We start from the raw sequence: 18154 nt of genomic DNA, 5'->3' as shown, positions 1-18154 counted from the left end.
AGAAGGTAAAAAATGCAGCAGCACAATGTTGGGCAATAAGGGTCTTCAATGTGGAGGACAATAGCATGAGGGCAACGAAAACAAACACTCTGTTATCTGTCTGAGTATTGTGTTGCCTCCTTCTTGGGTAAGCTTTTAGTATATCTGTGCCCTGTATCAGAAGAACTTTTTATCAGAGATCCATGGCTCCCTTCTTCCTTCCACAGAAGACCAATTTTTTTTTTTTGTACTGGGGACTGAACTCGGGACCTTGCACTTGTGAGAGGAAGACCAATTTCTACCAGGACTCAAAGCCATATGAAGATAGGCAGTTATACTCAGCTGATAAATCATGAGGACAGAAATTGTTTCTATAGAAGTCAGAGACAGAAATAACCAGCTAGGTAATTTCCCTGATTAATTCATAACTTCTTTCATTTGCAACATGACTCTTATCAGTCTAAGAGCTTCCATGAAATTCATATTAAAAGCTGAAAAGGAGCTGAAGTCCTGTATATGCTGGTACCTTTATCACACTGATATCTACAGATTTTATTGTCTTGTTTCCAATAAGAAAAGCTGATGGTGGCAAAAGACTAACTTGTTTTCTCATTGGAATCTTACCATGCCATCTCTCTTTAGAAAAAGGGTCGCAGGGAAACCAACACTGCAGACAAAGTATGTTTAATTCTTAAGGGTGATATGTAGGTGAAACAAATGGAAGATATATTGTCATAAACTACGGACTTGGGAGGACTCATGGAAATGACATTTAATAAAATTAAAGCCTAAAGGGGATCGTTAAAGCAACACATTTCCAGATTAAGGATTGTTGAAACTATTTTGGGATCAAGAACTAAACTATACAGAGAGGCCCAAATTAGATGTGCATCTACTGATTCTGTGCAAAAATATCGTGAGGGAAAAGCCAGAGAATTCAGATTGAACATGAAAAAAGCTAATATATTCATTCACTTAGGAAAAGTCTTTGGAATTTGCTCATGTCTTTACAAGATGGGTAGGAATTCAGATGATTAAAGGATATTATCATTAGTTGCACCAATGGCACTTACTGCTTCTTGTTGACCTTGTCTCTCAGTGAAAGCACACTGACTCTTCTACTGGCTGCAATTTAAGCTCTTATTATGCTACACTGAGAATTTGTCATTGGTGTGCATAATGTACAGTGGAGACTGGCCTCTTGGTATGTTTTGTAATTAATTCAATCCGAAAATAACACATGCCTGATATGTAGCATGTCCTTTTCAAGGAGCCCAGAATGTACAAAGTTCTTGTCATTATGCAATCCTAAGTATATATGCACCAAATATGAATGCCCCCAACTATACAAAACAAATATTAATGGACATGAAAAAATCAAATAAGCACTAATACAGTTGTAGTGGGGGACTTCAATACCCCACTATCACAAATAGACAGATCATCTAGACAAAAAATTAACAATGAAATTTTAGAACTGAACCAAGCTACTGAACAAATGGACTTAATAGATGTTTACAGAGTGTTCCACCCCACAAAATCAGAATACACATTCTTTTTGGCTGCACACGGGTCATTCTCCAAAAGAGACCACATGCTAGCTCATAGGACATGTCTAGGTAAATGTAAAAGAATTGAAGTTACCCCCTGTATATAATCAGACCATAGTGCAATAAAATTGGAGGTCAATAACATAAGAAACCACGAAACTCCCACAAACACATGGAAATTGAATAACACCCTCCTGAACAACCAATGGGTCACAGAGGAAATTAAAGAAGAATTAGACAGTTTCTAAAAGTAAATGATAATGCCAGTACAACATACAGGAATCTATGGGACATAATGGAAGCAGTTCTATGCGGGAAATTCATAGCAGTGAATGCCCATATTAGGAAAACAGAGAACTCAGATAAATAACCTAATTCAGAACCTCAAGCTCCTAGAAAAAGAAGAGCATAACAAACCCAAAGCTTGTACAAGAAAGAAAATTATAAAGATCAGAGCAGAAATCAATGCCATGGAGACTAAGAGAATGGTACAAAAAAAAATCAATGAATCAAAGAGTTGGTTTTTCAAAAGAATAAATAAAATCAATAAGCCTTTAGCCAACCTTATCAAAAAAAAAAAGGAAAGAAAAGGCTCAAATCCATGCAATTAAGAACAAAAAAGGTGAAGTTACAACAGACACAGCAGAAATCCAGAGGACATCAATACCTACTTTGAGAACTTGTACTCTAATAAAATGGAAAACACAGAAGAATTGGACAGATTCCTAGATACATATGAATTGCCAAAGTGAAATGAAGAAGATATAGAAATTCTAATTACCCTAATTACAATGAGTGAAATTGAAAATGTAATAAAAAATTTACCAACAAAGAAAAGCCCAGGTCCTGATGGCTTCACTGCTGAATTCTACAAGACATTTAAAGAAGAACTATCACCATCACTCTTTTTTGGTACCGGGGATTGAACTCGGGACCTTGTGCTTTCGAGGCAGGTGGCGGAACCACTGAGCTAAATCCCTGGCCTCACCATTACTTTTTAAACTCATCAAGGAAATTGAAAGGGAAGCAAGGCTTTCAAATTCATTTCTGGAAGCAAGTGTTACTTTGATTCCAAAACCAGGGAAAGACCCAACCCCAAAAGAGAACTACAGATCAATCACCCTAATGAACATAGATGCAAAATTCTCAACAAGATACTGACAAACAGAATACAGAGGGTCATCAAGAAAATCATACACCCTGATCAAGTTGTATTTATCCCAGGGATGCAAGGATGGTTCAACATTTGTAAATCAATAAATGTAATACACTATATTAACAGAGTCAAGGACAAAAACCATATGATCATCTGAATAGATGCAGAAAAGGCATTTGACAAAATCCAACACCCATTCATGATAAAAACGCTACAGAAAATTGGAATAGAAGGTCTTTATTTCAACCTGATTAAGGCTATTTATGAAAAACCAACAGCCAACATCATACTAAATTGTCAAAAACTGAAAACTTTCACGCTAAAATCAGGAACAAGACAAGGATGCCCACTATCACCACTCCTGTTCAGTATACTTCTGGAAACATTAGACACAGCAATTAGAAAAGAGAAAGAAATAAAAGGAATAAAGATGGGAAAGGAAGACGTTAAACTGTCATTATGTGCTGATGATATGATACTTTACATAGAAGACCCAAAAAACTCTGCCAAAAGACTTCTAGACCTAATTGACAGATTCAGTAGAGTAGCTGGATACAAGGTCAACACTCAAAAAGCAATAGCCTCCTTATACACAAATAGGAAACTCACTGAGAGAGAAATTCGGGAAACAATTCCTTTTACAATAGCATCCAAAAGAATGAAATATCTAGGAATCAACCTAACAAAGGAAGCAAAAGACCTCTACACTGAAAACTACAGTACTCTGAAAAAGGAGATCGAGGAGGATATAAGAAAATGGAAAGACATCCCTTGTTCCTGGGTAGGAAGAACCAATATAGTGAAAATGGCCATACTTCCAATACTATATAGATTTAATGCAATGCCGACTGAAATTCCAACAATATACTTCACAGAACTAGAGAAAACAATCCAAAAATTCATTTGGAACCAGAAGAGACCTAGAATAGCAAAAGCAATTCTAGGCAACAGAGACATGGCTGGGAGTATCACAATCCCCAACTTGAAACTATACTACAAAGCTACTGTGATAAAAAACAGCATGGTACTGGCAAAGAAACAGACCCGAGGATCAGTGGAATAGATTAGAAGATGCAGACACAACTTCAGACATACTCAGCCACCTCGTCTTTGACAAAGAAGCCAACCACCATCATTGGAGGAAAGATAGCCTATTTAATAAATGGTGTTGGAAAAACTGGATTTCAACTTGCCAAAGATTAAAACTAGACCCATACCTATCACCATGCACTAAACTAAGATTGAAGTGGATTAAAGATCTAAATATTAAGACAGAAACACTAAACTTGCTGGAAGATAAGTTAGGTAGAACTCTTGAAGATATTGGCATAGGAAAAGACTTTATGAAAAAAACCTTAGTAGCACGGGAACTAACACAAAGAATCAACAACTGGGATTTCATCTCATCTTATGAAAAAGCTTCTGCACTGCAAAAGAAACCATCAACAGAGCTAACAGACAACCTACAATGTGGGAAAATTTTTTAGCAGGTGTATCTCAGACAAAGGTCTACTATCTAGAATATATAAAGAATTGAAAAAAATCAGACCACCCAAATTCAAAGACCCAATTCAAAAATGGGCATCTGAAATGAACAGACATTCCTCAGACAAAGAAGTAAAAGCAGCAAATAAATATATGAAAAAATCTTCAACATCACTGGTCATTCAAGAGATGCAGATGAAAACAACACTGAGATTCCACCTCACCCCAGAAAGAATGGCTGCTATCAAGAAGTCAACCAATAACAAATGCTGGTGGGGGTGTGGGGAGAAAGGAACCCTTCTCCATTGTTGGTGGGAGTGTAGACTGGTGCAACCACTGTGGAAATCAGGGTGGAAATACCTCAAAGAACTAGGGCTAGAGGTCCCATTTGACCCAGGTATTCCCCTGCTGGGTATCTTCCCCAAAGAATTAAAAGAATCATACTACAGTGATATATGTGCATCCATGTTTATAGCAGCACAGTTTGTAATAGCTAAAGCTTGGAAACGGCCCAAGTGCCCATCAACTGGAAACTGGACAAAGATGTGGTTTTTTTTATAAAATGGAGTACTACTCAGCCATAAATAACGAGAAACTAGAGACACTTATAGTTAAATGGATGCACATTGAGGCGATACTCTTAAGTGAAATAAATAGGATACATGTGTAAATACCAAATAGTTTCTTTAGTGTGAGAAACTGAAAGTGTAAATAAGGATTAAAATGACTAATTGATAATTTGAAATAGGAAAAGGTTCAAAGGTGTAGGGGTGGTGGGAGGGGAAAGGGAAAGGAAAGAAGGGAAAGGAAAAATTATGAGAAAAGAAAAAAATGGAAACAAAATCTATGTAAATAGGGAAGGGTGGAGGGGGTGAAGGGCGCATAGGTAATGGGGGAAAAAAGTAAGAACCAAGGTACATCATGTATAGGTACAAGCACCCAATGATAAATGTAAACGTATTGTATACCTAAAATGTACCAATAAAAGAATTAAAAAAAAAGAAAATAGAAGGGTGAAAAAGAATAAAATACAATGTCTGGGAAAAAAACTCCAAAACAAAGAATAAAATACAATGTCTGTAAAAAACCCCCGCCAAAAACAAAGTTCTTGTCATTATGGACCTTCACTTCCAAATGAGTAGAGACAGTCAAATATATAGTATATCAGATATATCATATAGTTCTAAGCACTATAGAAGAAGAATAAATTAAAGGCAGGAAGAATGACAAGCTAATGTTAGGTGGGAGCTATTGTTTTACATACAGAACTGTCTCTAATAAAATAACATTTGAATAGCTACATGTGATGTTGTGTCCTTGTCATTTCTTTCCTTTCTTTCTTTTTTTTTTTTTTTGGAGACAGGGTCTTGCTATGTAGTTCAGTCTGGCCTCGAATTCACTATGTAGCCCAGGCTGGCTTCAAACTCCCAACAATCCTCCTGCCTCAGCCTCCTGGGTGCTGGGATTACAGGGATGTGCCACCACACCTGGCTGTTTTTGTAGTTTCAACTTCTTGGGAGGGTGAAGATCACCTGAGCCAAGGAATATAATGAGACTACATCTCAAAAAAAAAAAAAAAAAAAAAAAAAAAGACAACATTTGAGTAAAGATCTGCAAGAATGGTGGGGCAAGCCTTACAGACAATTGAGGCAATAGTATTCCAGGTGGAAGGAATAGTAAATACTAAGTCCTCATGTGAGAATATGTTTGGAGTGTTTGAGAACAGCAAGAAGGCCAGAGTAGTTGAAATGAAATGAACAAGCTGTTAGACAACCACTGCAATAATTTATGAGATGATGGTAGTAGGACAGCATAATTAGTAGAAGAGATGATAGGTAATTGGATACTGGCAGTTAGGGTAGAGTGTCAACTTGACTGGCTTTGGGATCCTCACATTGATAGTGAATCTATGGCACATGTGCTGCATTGGGCTGTTTGTATCAATGAAGGCTCTGAAGGTTCACCATCACTGTAGGGAGCAAACTTTTAGGTGTACCTGGGTAGGTCATGAAGGCATGGCCTTGAGGTCTATATCTGGTCCCTCACCTCTTTATCTCTGGTATTATTCCTCTGCAGTGCTTCCTGGTCACCATGACCTAAGCATCTTTCTGCCATGCTGTTCCTGCCTCGGAGGTGGCTGGCCACAGACCGAATCCCTCTGAACCATGAGCCAAATTAAACTTCTCCTTTAAGTTGTGTCAGGTATTGTGTCCAGTAACAGAAAAGCTATCTAATACATACATTCTGGTTATACTCTGAAGGTAAATGCTGTAACACTTGCTCACAGATTAGATCTAGGGTGAAAAGGAAGAATCAAGAAATGACACCAAAGTTTTTCAGATAAAGATACCATATAGAGATGAAGAGTTCAGAAGGAGCAGGTTTGGATGGGGGAAGGGGGTAAGAGATCTTAATAAGATAGCTATTACCATACTGTATAACAATGATACTGTATAACATACTGTATAACACAGACTGCTGTGGCTAGGTTCACTACTACTGCTATATATGCAGAGATATAAAAAAGCAGTTGAATATATAAGGTGAGTTGAGAGAAAAAGTCTGGGCAGGAGATATACATTTGGGAGTTGTTAGAATATAGATGACTATTCAAACAATGAAATCACCCAAATAGTTGTGGTGATTAAGCTTAATTGTGTCAATTTGATTAGTTTGGGAGCTGCAAAACAAAAATCTTCAAGGAACAAGGGAGATAAATTTAGCAGTCTAAAGATGACCAATTCTAGGAGGGTAACAGACAGTATAGTTTTCAAAGGGGCCAAAGACATATGCTGGAGGAAAGATGGTCTAGTCTTTTTTGGGTTTTTTTTTGGTACTGGGGATCAAACTTGGGATCTTGCACTTGCGAGGCAGGCACCAGAACCACTGAGCTAAATCTCTGGCCCTGAAGACAGTATAGTTTTATGGCATAAACTTTACAGCTGGAACATATTTTAGGAAGGTGGGATGGATAACGATGTAGAAATGGCAATGAAGAATAAGCAGGATGCTTTCTATTTGTACATGGTCCAATGTGTGAGAGAGATGATAATCACAATTTGAGGAGAATGCAGAGGAAACAAAATCCTCAAAGAAGAACCAGGAACAATGAAGAACCAGTACATTCTTTTTCTTTTTTCTTTCTTTTTTTTTTTTTTACAAATCAAGGTTTTATTTAGTATGAGAATGGGGGGGGTCATTTAAGATCCAAGTCCTAACAAGTAGCTTACAAAAATAGTTATTTCTTCTTTCTGTTTTGATACTTAACTCTGTCATATGAGATTCTGTATTACACAAAAGGCAAAATAATTTTTGAAATAAAAGTTTTTCTATAAAAGAGAACACATATAAATGCTTCCCTAACTTCAACAGTGAAAGTTATTGTTATCTCTAGTGTTTACTAGGTTGCTTGTGACCCCAAACAGTAAAAGTAAAATATGAGATTTTACGTTCACTAAAATCTAAAATAGTATGCTAGGAAAATAAAGATACAGTAAACAATGATATAAAGGAGGCTGCAACTCACCGAGAAGCATTACATAAACGACGCAACTGTCCTTGGTGGCAGAAAGCAATTTAGCCAGAATGCATACTTGTGCTACTGGAGTGGAGATAAACTGAGCCACTTTACCTAATGGCCAAATTAAAATACTAGTTTTCAATCCTGTTTTGCTTGAAACAAAACAATGAACATAGGTTAAGATCAATTTTCCTCCTGTTTCTGGATCTGAATTTGCAGCTAATTATAGGGCATGGCCTGTCTATCAATTCCCCTGTACACATACACATACATACATATATATAAAACTAAAGGTATTATACAATCATTAAAAAAGGTTCTTTGAACATATTAGCAAATGCTATACTTTTAATTAAATTTTCCTTAAATAACCAAGCACTGAAAACCTAATACAAATGTTAATTATCTTAAAATGGCTGACGTTCTTTTCACCTTAAACAGTCTAAGCCAGAACAGGTCTTTTGTAGACATGCTTATTTTTATTCCAAAGGACATGCGATTGATTCCCTGTCAATTTTATTTCCAAATAGAAATCACTATATAAACAGTCAGTCTATATTAAATTTGTGATGGTGTTAGTCTTCTAAATCTCTTTTACAAATAAATAAAGGGAAGATGTAAAATAATGGGATTTTCTTGGTGAATATTAATTGTGGAATTTCTTCTTTCTGAACTTTTTTCCTGTGGCATTTGCTGCTTTTTCAGCCATGATCTCTGAGTGCTTCCTTCGGTTGTATCTTCTAAACTCAGAATCAGCCAGCAGTTTTTCCACAATAGTCATTTTCCTTTGCTTCTTGGGAATTAGTGAATAGTAGAAATCAGCGGGATTGTCAACAATAGTTCCAATCTGGAAGTACTTAGGGAAGCCATCTAGGCCATTTTTTTTTGTAAAATCTTTTTGGGTCCATGCTTGTTCTCATCTTCAGAGCTTTGAGATCATTTTTAAGTTCATCAGTCAATTTGGAGCTTTCATACCAAACCAACCATCACCTGCAGTTTTTTGTCGCTCTTTCCTGCATTTTTTCTGAAGTTGATGGTTTGATTCACTATATGGTAGGACACAATCATTTTTTTCAAAATCAGATGTAATAATAGCTTTCTGTAGGAGCTCATTTTTCTTTTTCTCCTTGATCTATGTTAGAGTTTTCTTCTTAGACTGAAGCTTTTCTGTGTTGAAATTAACGTACACACCACCCATCTGCTTGATACTTAGACCAGGGTCTATACTGCTACTTGTCAACTTCAGAAGTTTAGAATTTGTGTTATTTAGTAAGTCATCTTCATCACTATACTCATCTTTATTTCTGTCACTGTCTGATGGTTCTTCTTCACTGTTTTTATCCTCCTCCTCTTCTTTTTCTTCCTCAGTGGAAACCTTACTTGCTTTATCTGCCAAGTAAAAATTTTTATCAGTATTCAGTCCAGGAGTTGTGTCAATTACAAAGAATGCATTGTCCTGAGATATATTTTCTAAGTTTCCATTTAATGATTCTTTTTGACCACTATTTTCAAAAAAACACACAGTGTCCTCTTCACTTTCACTGCTTTCAGATTGCTGGCTTTCATCACTACTGAGAACTAGTAAGAATCATCCATATCCTGAGACTGGTTGAGCTCAGATTTGTTTAGTCTGGTATCACATTCAAGATCTACACTCCTTTCACTGTTGCTGTCCTCACTGACTTCATTTGTGGACTCTTCATCATCATCACCACGATGACCACTGAACTTTGTGGAGTCACTTATTTTTATGGTGCTTTTTCTCTCTTCATTCCATCTGTTCACTTCCACAACTGCAAATGTTTGAGCTAATGATTTCATTGCAGCTTCACAGTTCAGATTTGAGGGCTCTGATGTGGTTTTGTTATTTTGAGGGGTTGAATGATTTTGAGAAACTTAACTGAAGGCTAGGGTCCTTAAGTTTAGAAAGACATTTCAACTGAGAACTTTCATCATTTTCCTTTCCCTCATCTGTTACTGTTTTCCTCTTCATCCAAACTCTGAGAGGTCTGTCTGGTATCAGAATCCTCTGACTTCATATCCATGATTTGCTTTTCATTTTCTGGTACAATCTTAGTATTTTTATTCTCAGTTTGTGCCTGTGATTTCCTTGGCATAATCTTGGTTGTTCTCTTATGTGTAATTTCAGGGAATGAAATGTCAGAGCATGATGATTCAGCATCAGATATGGCTTTGGCATGTGATTCTTGGCTTTGACATGTTAGAGCTTTAGCCTTACTTCTGGTTCTTGTCATTTCTGGGGAAGGCACAATTCTAGAAATACCTGAAGTATGAGATTCTCCTTCAGAGACAACTTCTTCAGCAACAGACTCATTTAGTGGAATTAGTTTTTGCTTTTTTCTTACAGTGGACACTGGAGTAGGTGCAATTTTTTTATGATCTGCCTTCTCCTAGTTATTCTTAGAATAGGCTCCTGCATCTCAGCACAATTTGACTCTGCATCGGAGAACTCTCCATCAGTAGATGGTTCAGTTATCTCTGTTAATGAGCCTATAGTCCTGTTCTTCCTTTTTTCTGTTTTAGGAGTTCCAGAGATTGAACTTTGTTTCCCAGCAGTCTGTGATTCAACTGTATTTTGGTTATCAGGTCCAGATTCCTTCTTGCTTTCTGGATGTGCCTGAATTCCTTCAGGAGCAGAACTCTTCTGCTGGCGGCTGGCGGCCTACATGACTTGCATTCTTGCCCGAGAAGGAGCAGCCCTGGTAACCACCATTTTCACGGCCTTCGGGTTCCCGGTAGCTACCACAGCTTCAAGAACCAGTACATTCTAACAAGGAAGGAAAAGCCAGACTAGAAGCATGAGTTTATATGAATTTTATCCTCTGTGCCATCCAAAATCAAAATTAAAATGGTGACTTTCTGTGTTGTATAAGCCAGATGAGTGCTAGAAATAGGTAGCTTAACAAAGTGAAAAACTATAGCATTTTCACTGCTCAAACCTTAGTTATCTTAAATATATTAACAACTAATTGTGGCACAATAAAAGAAGACCAAGAAAAAATAATATTTAAAGTGATTTCTTCCTGGAGATTAAAAATACCAACAAAATTATTATACTACTTAAAAAGGGCCGAGGATAAAATTTGTATCTGATAAAATCTGCCAGTAAAGACTTTCAGTGAGCTAAAGAACAATCAATGGTCAACATCAAATAGCTTGTGTCAGCTGAAATAACACTGATGTGGATGCTGATGCCAAGTGATATCTGTAGGACAGAAGGCCCAAGAGACACAGGATGCAGTATAATGTACTGGATTTGTTTTAAAATGGGGCAAGAGTCCTGGCAATAACTTGGGAGGATGATCCTACCCAAATATTTGCTATATAAAATTTTTGAAGGAAACAGAGAAAGAAACAAAATAAGAAAGGCTATGGTCATGACTTTTTTTTTTGGAATACTAAGGATCAAATCCAAGGCCTTCTAAGTGCTATGCAAGTATTCTGCTGCTGAACCACATTGCCAGGCCCTGGACACCTATAAAAAATGTTTTTTGGTAGGCTTTTGGATCTAAAGTCAACCCAAATTGAGGTCAAAAAGCCTGAAGGATAGAAAGGAATCATTCAGAAGTCTCTAAGACTTTATGCTGAACACTATATGGCCACTCTAGATATGGAAAAGGACCTCATCCCCAATGTTGAAGACAAAATCTTGCCTTTAAAATTTAGCATTTTAAAATGCATAAAAATCCAAGCTTTTCTTACTTAGGATGGCAATTTTGACAGCCAAAAGGCTGCCCACAGTTGTTGTAGGGCTTTATCCTCTCACCTTTTGAATTTCTAGGCACAAAGAGCCTAAAAAGGATACTTGGCTCACCTGCACTGTGACTGACGTTCTGGGGAAGTGCATTGGTGATGTTGGGCAGCTCATGTCCATAATTCCCATCTTCCAGGGGACAGACATCCAGGTCACTCCACTTCTGCAGTTGCTGCAGCCAACAAGATTTTTCTTCTAGTTTGCAGTGTGGATTTAAAATTATACACACCCACAAAGCTCCTAGAAAATAAAGTAATCCACATTTAAAAAATATCTCTACTTTAATGTATATGGAGGTCTTAATGTTTCAGTTTTATTTTGAGGTGGTAAAGTTTTCAGTGCAGCTGCAGTTGGGGATGCAGCTCAATGGTACAGTGCACATGTAGCATGTACAAGCCCTGAGTTTCATCCCAGCACCTAAACAAACGAACAACAAAGCATCAGCTTTTCTCCATATAAAAAAATTGCTAAGATTTTCAGAAGTGGCCTACTTGTTCATTCCAAAGATTCCTTAAAGCAGAGTGACTATCTTGATATCTGGATCTATGAGCCTGTGATGATGTATATGACAGATTTAAGCTGGGAATACTGAGCTCAAATTTGCAGTCTAACAAATATTTATTCTATTCATCCAAGCCTTGTGCTGGTGAAAAAGACACTGTTTCTACTCTTGAGGAGTCGTCTTGTGGGGGAGATAAAGTCATTTGAAAAAAATGTGCTAAATAAAGATCATGGTCAGAGTATAATAGCAGCACAGAGGAAAGGCATTTAGTACAAGGATAGGACTGGAAGGAAGGTACTCAAAAAAGTTTCAAATCCTCTAATTGTAAAACCAAGAACATCAAAATATCTGCTTTGTAGGGACAGGATGGGAATCCAATGGGATAACATTACTAAAAGGTCTAGTATATTACCTGGTACACAGCAGAATCTTAGCATTTCCGTTTTACAAGGAAAATAATTGATTTGGGGCTTGGATTTTGAAACTGCTAATCAACTTGTGAGGCCTTAAAACTACCACTTTCTTCAATTTTCTGTTAAGATAGCCAAGTAACATATTCCATATAACCAGTGGGCACTTCTCTGACACATCACCCCCTTTCAAGGAAACTGGCTTCTTTTCAGAGTTGGACAATGGCTGTGCCAGATAATTTCTCAACCCAAGTTGGCAAGAAGAATGGATGTGTGCTTCTTAATTTAAATTTTTGAGATGGAGCTGCCTCTACAGATGGAAGTTCATTCAGACACTATTGCAAAGCCACAGAGTCAAAGAGGAATATTTTAAAAGGCCATCTTATGGCTGCTATCAAGAAATCAACCAATAACAAATGTTGGCAGAGTTGTGGGGAAAAAGGAACCCTTCTCCACTGTTGGTAAGAGTGTAGATTGGTGCAACCACTGTGGAAATCAGTATGGAGATACCTCAAAAAATTAAGATTAGAGGTCCCATTTGACCAAGCTATTCTTCTGCTAGGTATCTTCCCAAAAGAATTAAAGGAATCATATCACAGTGATATATGCGTACCCATGTTTATAGTGGCACAGTTTGTAATAGCTAAAACTTGGAAACAGCCCAATTGCCCATCAACTGGTGACTAGATAAGATGTGGTTTTTTAATAAAATGGAGTATTACTCAGCCATAAAGAATGATAAACTAGAGACATTTATAGCTAAATGGATGCTCACTGAGACCATACTTTTAAGTGAAACAAATGGGACACACGTGTAAATACCAAATAGTTTCTCTGGTGTGAGAAACTGAAAGTGTAAATGAGGATCAAAATGTAGAACAGATAGTGTGAAATAGGAAGGAAAGGTCCAAAGGGTAAGGGGAAGTGGGAGGGGTAGGGGAAAGGAAAGAAGGGAAAGGAATAAATATAAGAAAAGGAAAAAATGGAAACAAAGTCTTTGTAAATAAGGAGGGTGGAGGACTGAAGGGAGGGCAGGGGAATGGGGGAAAAATAAGAACCAAGATATATCATGTATAGGTACAAATTCCCAATGATAAATGTCATCATATTGTATACCTAAAATGTACCCATAAACTTAATGAATAAAAAAAGTTGGAAAAAAAGGCCATCTGAGCCTTATTTTCAGATAGCAACGAAAGATGAAAGTTCCCTTCTAATGGCTGGACTCCACTAAAGAAAATACCATGAAATATAAACCATAATATGTAATAATGACAATAATTGTTCTTTAGGGGATTATAGTATTAGTGGTATTTATTTTACAGTTTAAGAAGTCTTTTCATCTACAGTGAAGAAAAAGATTTTCATATTTAATCTTCACATGTGAAAAAAGAGGACAAAAGAGCTATTAGAAAGACTCTTGTAGCACAAGGACCCGAGTTCGATCCCTGGTACCAAAAAAAAAAAAGACTGTTGTATCTAAGGAATGGCAAAATCACTAGGATCATAGAAACAGAAAACAAACTGGGTAAGTTGAGACAGATTTAAGAGATTAAAAAGGCAGGTTGCTAATGTTGTAGTCACATAGGAGTTTCAATTTCTGAGTCATTCCAATATTAAGAAGAGGATCCCTAGAAAGTGAGTATAAGTACTTTCACCTATAAATTAAAAATAAGGTTTCTAATTAGGTCCTCATGAATTTGTTTCAAAAACACTTAGAAAATGTCACATCTCTAAGACTCAGAGCAAATCTTGTAGTAGCCTACAGCATTCACAGGAATGTGTCACCAGTATCTAAAAGCATGTTTTCCTGCAATTAAAAAAAACTATAGTTTGGGTGTGGTGGTGCATACCTATAGTCCCAGCACTCTGGGAGGCTGAGGCAGGAGGACTGCTAGTTAGAGCCCAGGCTAGGCAATTTAGTGACTTATTGAGACTGTCTCAAAATTTAAAAAAAAAAGGTTGAGGATATAGTTCAGTGCAAAGGCCCTGGTTCAATCCCTGGTACTGAAAAAGAAAGTATAAAATACTCTAAGCAAAGGTAGCTATTGTGGAAGTTTAAAATTTACATAATTATTATGTATTAAATATATGACAATAGCTATCATTTATTTCTCTTCAGTAGCTAGGCATTATATTAAGCATTTTATATACATTATCTCATAAAATCTTCCAACTCTGAGGATCAACAAGTTTTGGTTTGGCTAAAGAAGAAAGAAAATGGGAATCAAGGATAAATACTAAATTTTCTTTGTGAGCAAGTGGATATATCTTGGTACTTTGTACTGAAATGGAGATAGCAAAAGGAATATCAGGTTTTAGCTGGAAAATTAAGAGTTCTGTGATGGCCAATTAAGTTTCAGATGTTTCTTAGAAGTGATGGGTAGCTGGACACAGCCTGAAGCTTAGGGAAAAGGTCTGGGCTGGAGAAATAAATTTGTTTTTTACTTTTGTTTATTTGTGGTGCTGGGAAGCACAAATACACAAACCCAAGGCCTTGTGCATTCTAGGCAAATGTTCTACCTTTGAGCTACACCTCCAACTGGCTGGTATTTAAAATCACAGGAGTGAATACAATGAGTTAGGCAGGGAATGTGGACAGGGAAGTGGGTTCTGTGGGGTACTGTCTTTAGAAGGGTTAAGGAAAGACAGGGTAGCCTGCAAAGAAGACTGAGAAAAAGTCAGGAATGTAGGAGAGAAACCAGGAGGGTATACACCTATGGAAACCAACAGAAGAATAAGTTTCAAGAAGAGTTTGGTCAATTTTATTGAAAACTTCTAAGAGGTCAAGTAAGATGAGAATTGAGAAGTGACCACTGCATCTATCAATATGGATGTCACTGTTGATTTTGACAGGAGCTACTTCAGTAGAGTGGAAGCAGTGAGCAATGAAATCCCATCTGGAATGTGGGCAAGGGAGAATGGAGGTGAGAAAATGGAAACAGTGACTGCAGATAACTGGCTTTTAATTTTTTGTGTGTGTGTGGTAATGGATACTGAACCTAGGTCTGTGCAAATGCTAGGCAAGTACTCTACCGCTGACCTACATGTTCAGCCCTTTTTATTTTTTATTTTGAGCCAAGTCTTATTAGGTGGCCCAGCCTGGCCTTGAATTTATGATCCTCTTGCATCAGCCTCCTGAGTAGCTGGGATTACAGGCATGTGCCACCACACCCAGTTGTAGATACTATTTTCAAGAAGTGATGCTTTGAAAGGAAGATGAGAAATGAGGTAATAGTAAGAGGGAGCTAGTTGGAACATCAAAGGGACATTTTCTTACATTTGGGGTTGAAGATATTAGAACACATTTGTATGCTGATGGGAAGGAGCTAGTAGAGAGAGAAAAATAAATGATGCCAGAGAAAGAAGAAAATGGCAGGAGCAAAAGTCTCAAGAAATAGAGATAAAATAGAACCCAAAACATGTATGTGAAGATTGGTCTTTCATGAGTCAAGATACGTTATGAGTTCTAATAAAAGAGAAGGCAAAGCATATGGGTACAGACATAGATAGGTAAATAGATTTGTGTGGTGGTGGGGGGATGAGGAATTGCTTCTATTTTCTCTAGCTTAGGAACTAAAAGCAGTGAGCTTATTCTCCCCACCCCCCTTTTTTCCTGGTACTAGGAATTGAACCAGAGCCTTCATATTGAGTGCCACTCCCTAGGTCTTTTCAAAATTTTTTTATTTCAAGGGTCTCATTAAATTGCCCAGGATGGTCTCGAACTTGAGATCTCCCTGCCTCAGCATACCGGACTGCTAGGATTACAGGTGTATGCCGCTAAACCTGGCTTTATTTCTCTTTCCTTCATTTGTAGTTCCTACAACCCTTACCTAGACCCTAACCAGGTGAAAAGGCCTCATGACCATTTTCTTAGATATGAAAATATCAGAAATGGAGAGATTTTTATAATGAACCCAAGTACACTGTAAGATCCTTAAAAGCACTGGGAGCCAGTTCTGTTTACTTCCTCTCACCTACTTTTGTGCAAAGCCCAAATCACAATCTGATAATTGGCACAGAAATTACTTTAAGACACTCAAGTGTCAAATGAAATTCACTTTCTGAAAAAGGCTAATTTCAAATTCTTAAGGAACATGCACGTAAGGAAAGGCAGGGTAGCTTGCCTGTTTGTTTTTTTTTTTGTACCGGGGATGGAACTCAGGACCTTGCGCTTGTGAGGCAGGTGGTGGCACCACTGAGCTAAATCCCTACCCGTCCCCCCACCCTTTTAAAAAAAATAGGACACAAGAAGATGGAATCAAGGGAGGTGTTACAAAGGCACATCTGATTTAAGAGTCAAGACACAACGGGTTCCAGTGTTAAAGCCACCACTTACTAGGGTGTGAGCCTGAAGAAAATATTTAACTTTTCTGAGTTCAGTTTTTCTCATCTGAAAATATGCTAATGTCTTACCTGGAAGGGAATTTATGTCTACAATCCAGTCTGAGGAAAGTTTAGAATTACTGTGCAAGAGCTTTAGGGCCGGGAATTTAGCTCACGGGTTTCGCCGCCTGCTGTGCAGGCGCAAGGACCCAAGTTCAATCCCCGGTACCAAAAAAAAAAAAAAAGAAGTTTAAAGGTGTTAAGTGAGCCTTTAACCCTGGCTAAAACTATAGCTACAAACTAATAATGTGACTTTTTTTTTTTTGGTACCAGGGATCAAACTCAGGACCTTGTGCTTTCAAAACAGACGGCGGCACCACTGAGCCAAATCCCTAGCCCTAGTGTGACATTCTTATACTTCAGATAATGTGACTGTGTCAAAGCAAAGAATTTATCTATAATTCCTTACTTTAATTTGTATCCAGAAGGAACCAGATCCATCTCTGATTCTTGCCAATAAATACACAAATACCTCACAGGGTTATTATTAGAATTAAAAGAGACAATTTGAGTACAGTCTGTAACACAGATTAGCGCACAACATTTAATAGTGTACCTAGATTTTTTGTTTTTTTATTTTTGTTTTTGGTACGGGGGATTTAACCTGGGCCTTTATTGAGCAGCATTCCAAGTCTTTTTTTTAAAAAATTGTTTTTGCTGGGTGTGGCAGCACCCGCCTATTATCCCAGCCCTTGGAAGGCTGAGGCAGGAGGATCCCTATGAATGTGAAGCCAGCATGGGCTGCATAGTGAGTTCAAGGCCAGCCTGAACTACAAAATGAGACCCTGACTCAGAAAAAAAAATTAAAAAAAATATTTTGAGACAGATGTCACTAAGTAGCCCAAGGTTAGGCTCGAACTTGTGATCCTTTTGCCTCAGCTCCCCAGAATGCTAGTATTACAGGTGTGCACCACCACACTCATCTCTATTCATTACTAATAAGAGCTCCAAAGCCATTGGTGCTCCAAGGAATGTAAAAAAGCTTTACCACCCAAACTAAAACCCAGGCTTCTGGGTTTTTTCCCCCCATTTTATCATATTTTATGTCACATGAACTCTGCCCATTTTGGCCCCTTTCTTACCAACAAACGTTTTTTGAGAAACACGGTGATGTTCTGAGTCTTTTGTCTTCAGGTTAGGAAGATAAATATGTGAAGATATAACTATGATTCTTTCCTTGACTTGTTCCCATAGTTGCGAAGATCTGATTGATACGTGATACCAACAAAGAGAATGTATTTACTTTTCTAAATCCTCATGTTGGTACAACTTATTACTGACATTTTTATCTTGGATGTTCATGTAAATTTGAGTTTGCCATTTTAAATTGCACTTCTGTGCTGCTCTTAGTTTAAAATCTTGCATAGCAGTAATGGTGACTTGCATTTAGA

The 18154-nt window shown here is 37.5% G+C and overlaps 1 protein-coding gene and 1 pseudogene across 1 annotated transcript in view; both read right to left on the bottom strand.

Annotated features, from left to right (window-relative positions):
* The window catches only part of Zswim5 (zinc finger SWIM-type containing 5), a 210024-nt gene that overhangs the window by 43468 nt on the left and 148402 nt on the right, over nt 1-18154 (bottom strand). The window contains exon 5 of the mRNA XM_004872917.3: nt 11526-11705. Coding sequence (XP_004872974.1) covers nt 11526-11705 — 180 coding nt within the window. The remainder of the gene's footprint in view (nt 1-11525; nt 11706-18154) is intronic.
* LOC147827329 (deoxynucleotidyltransferase terminal-interacting protein 2 pseudogene) lies at nt 3-11515 on the bottom strand (annotated as a pseudogene).

Source organism: Heterocephalus glaber, unplaced genomic scaffold (genome assembly GCF_053883595.1).
Source record: "Heterocephalus glaber isolate CG9 unplaced genomic scaffold, H.glaber_assembly_v1.0 deba00001451, whole genome shotgun sequence".
Lineage (NCBI taxonomy): Eukaryota > Metazoa > Chordata > Mammalia > Rodentia > Bathyergidae > Heterocephalus > Heterocephalus glaber.
The sequence above is the reverse complement of the archived record's forward strand: the minus strand, read 5'-3'. Positions and strand labels throughout refer to the sequence as shown.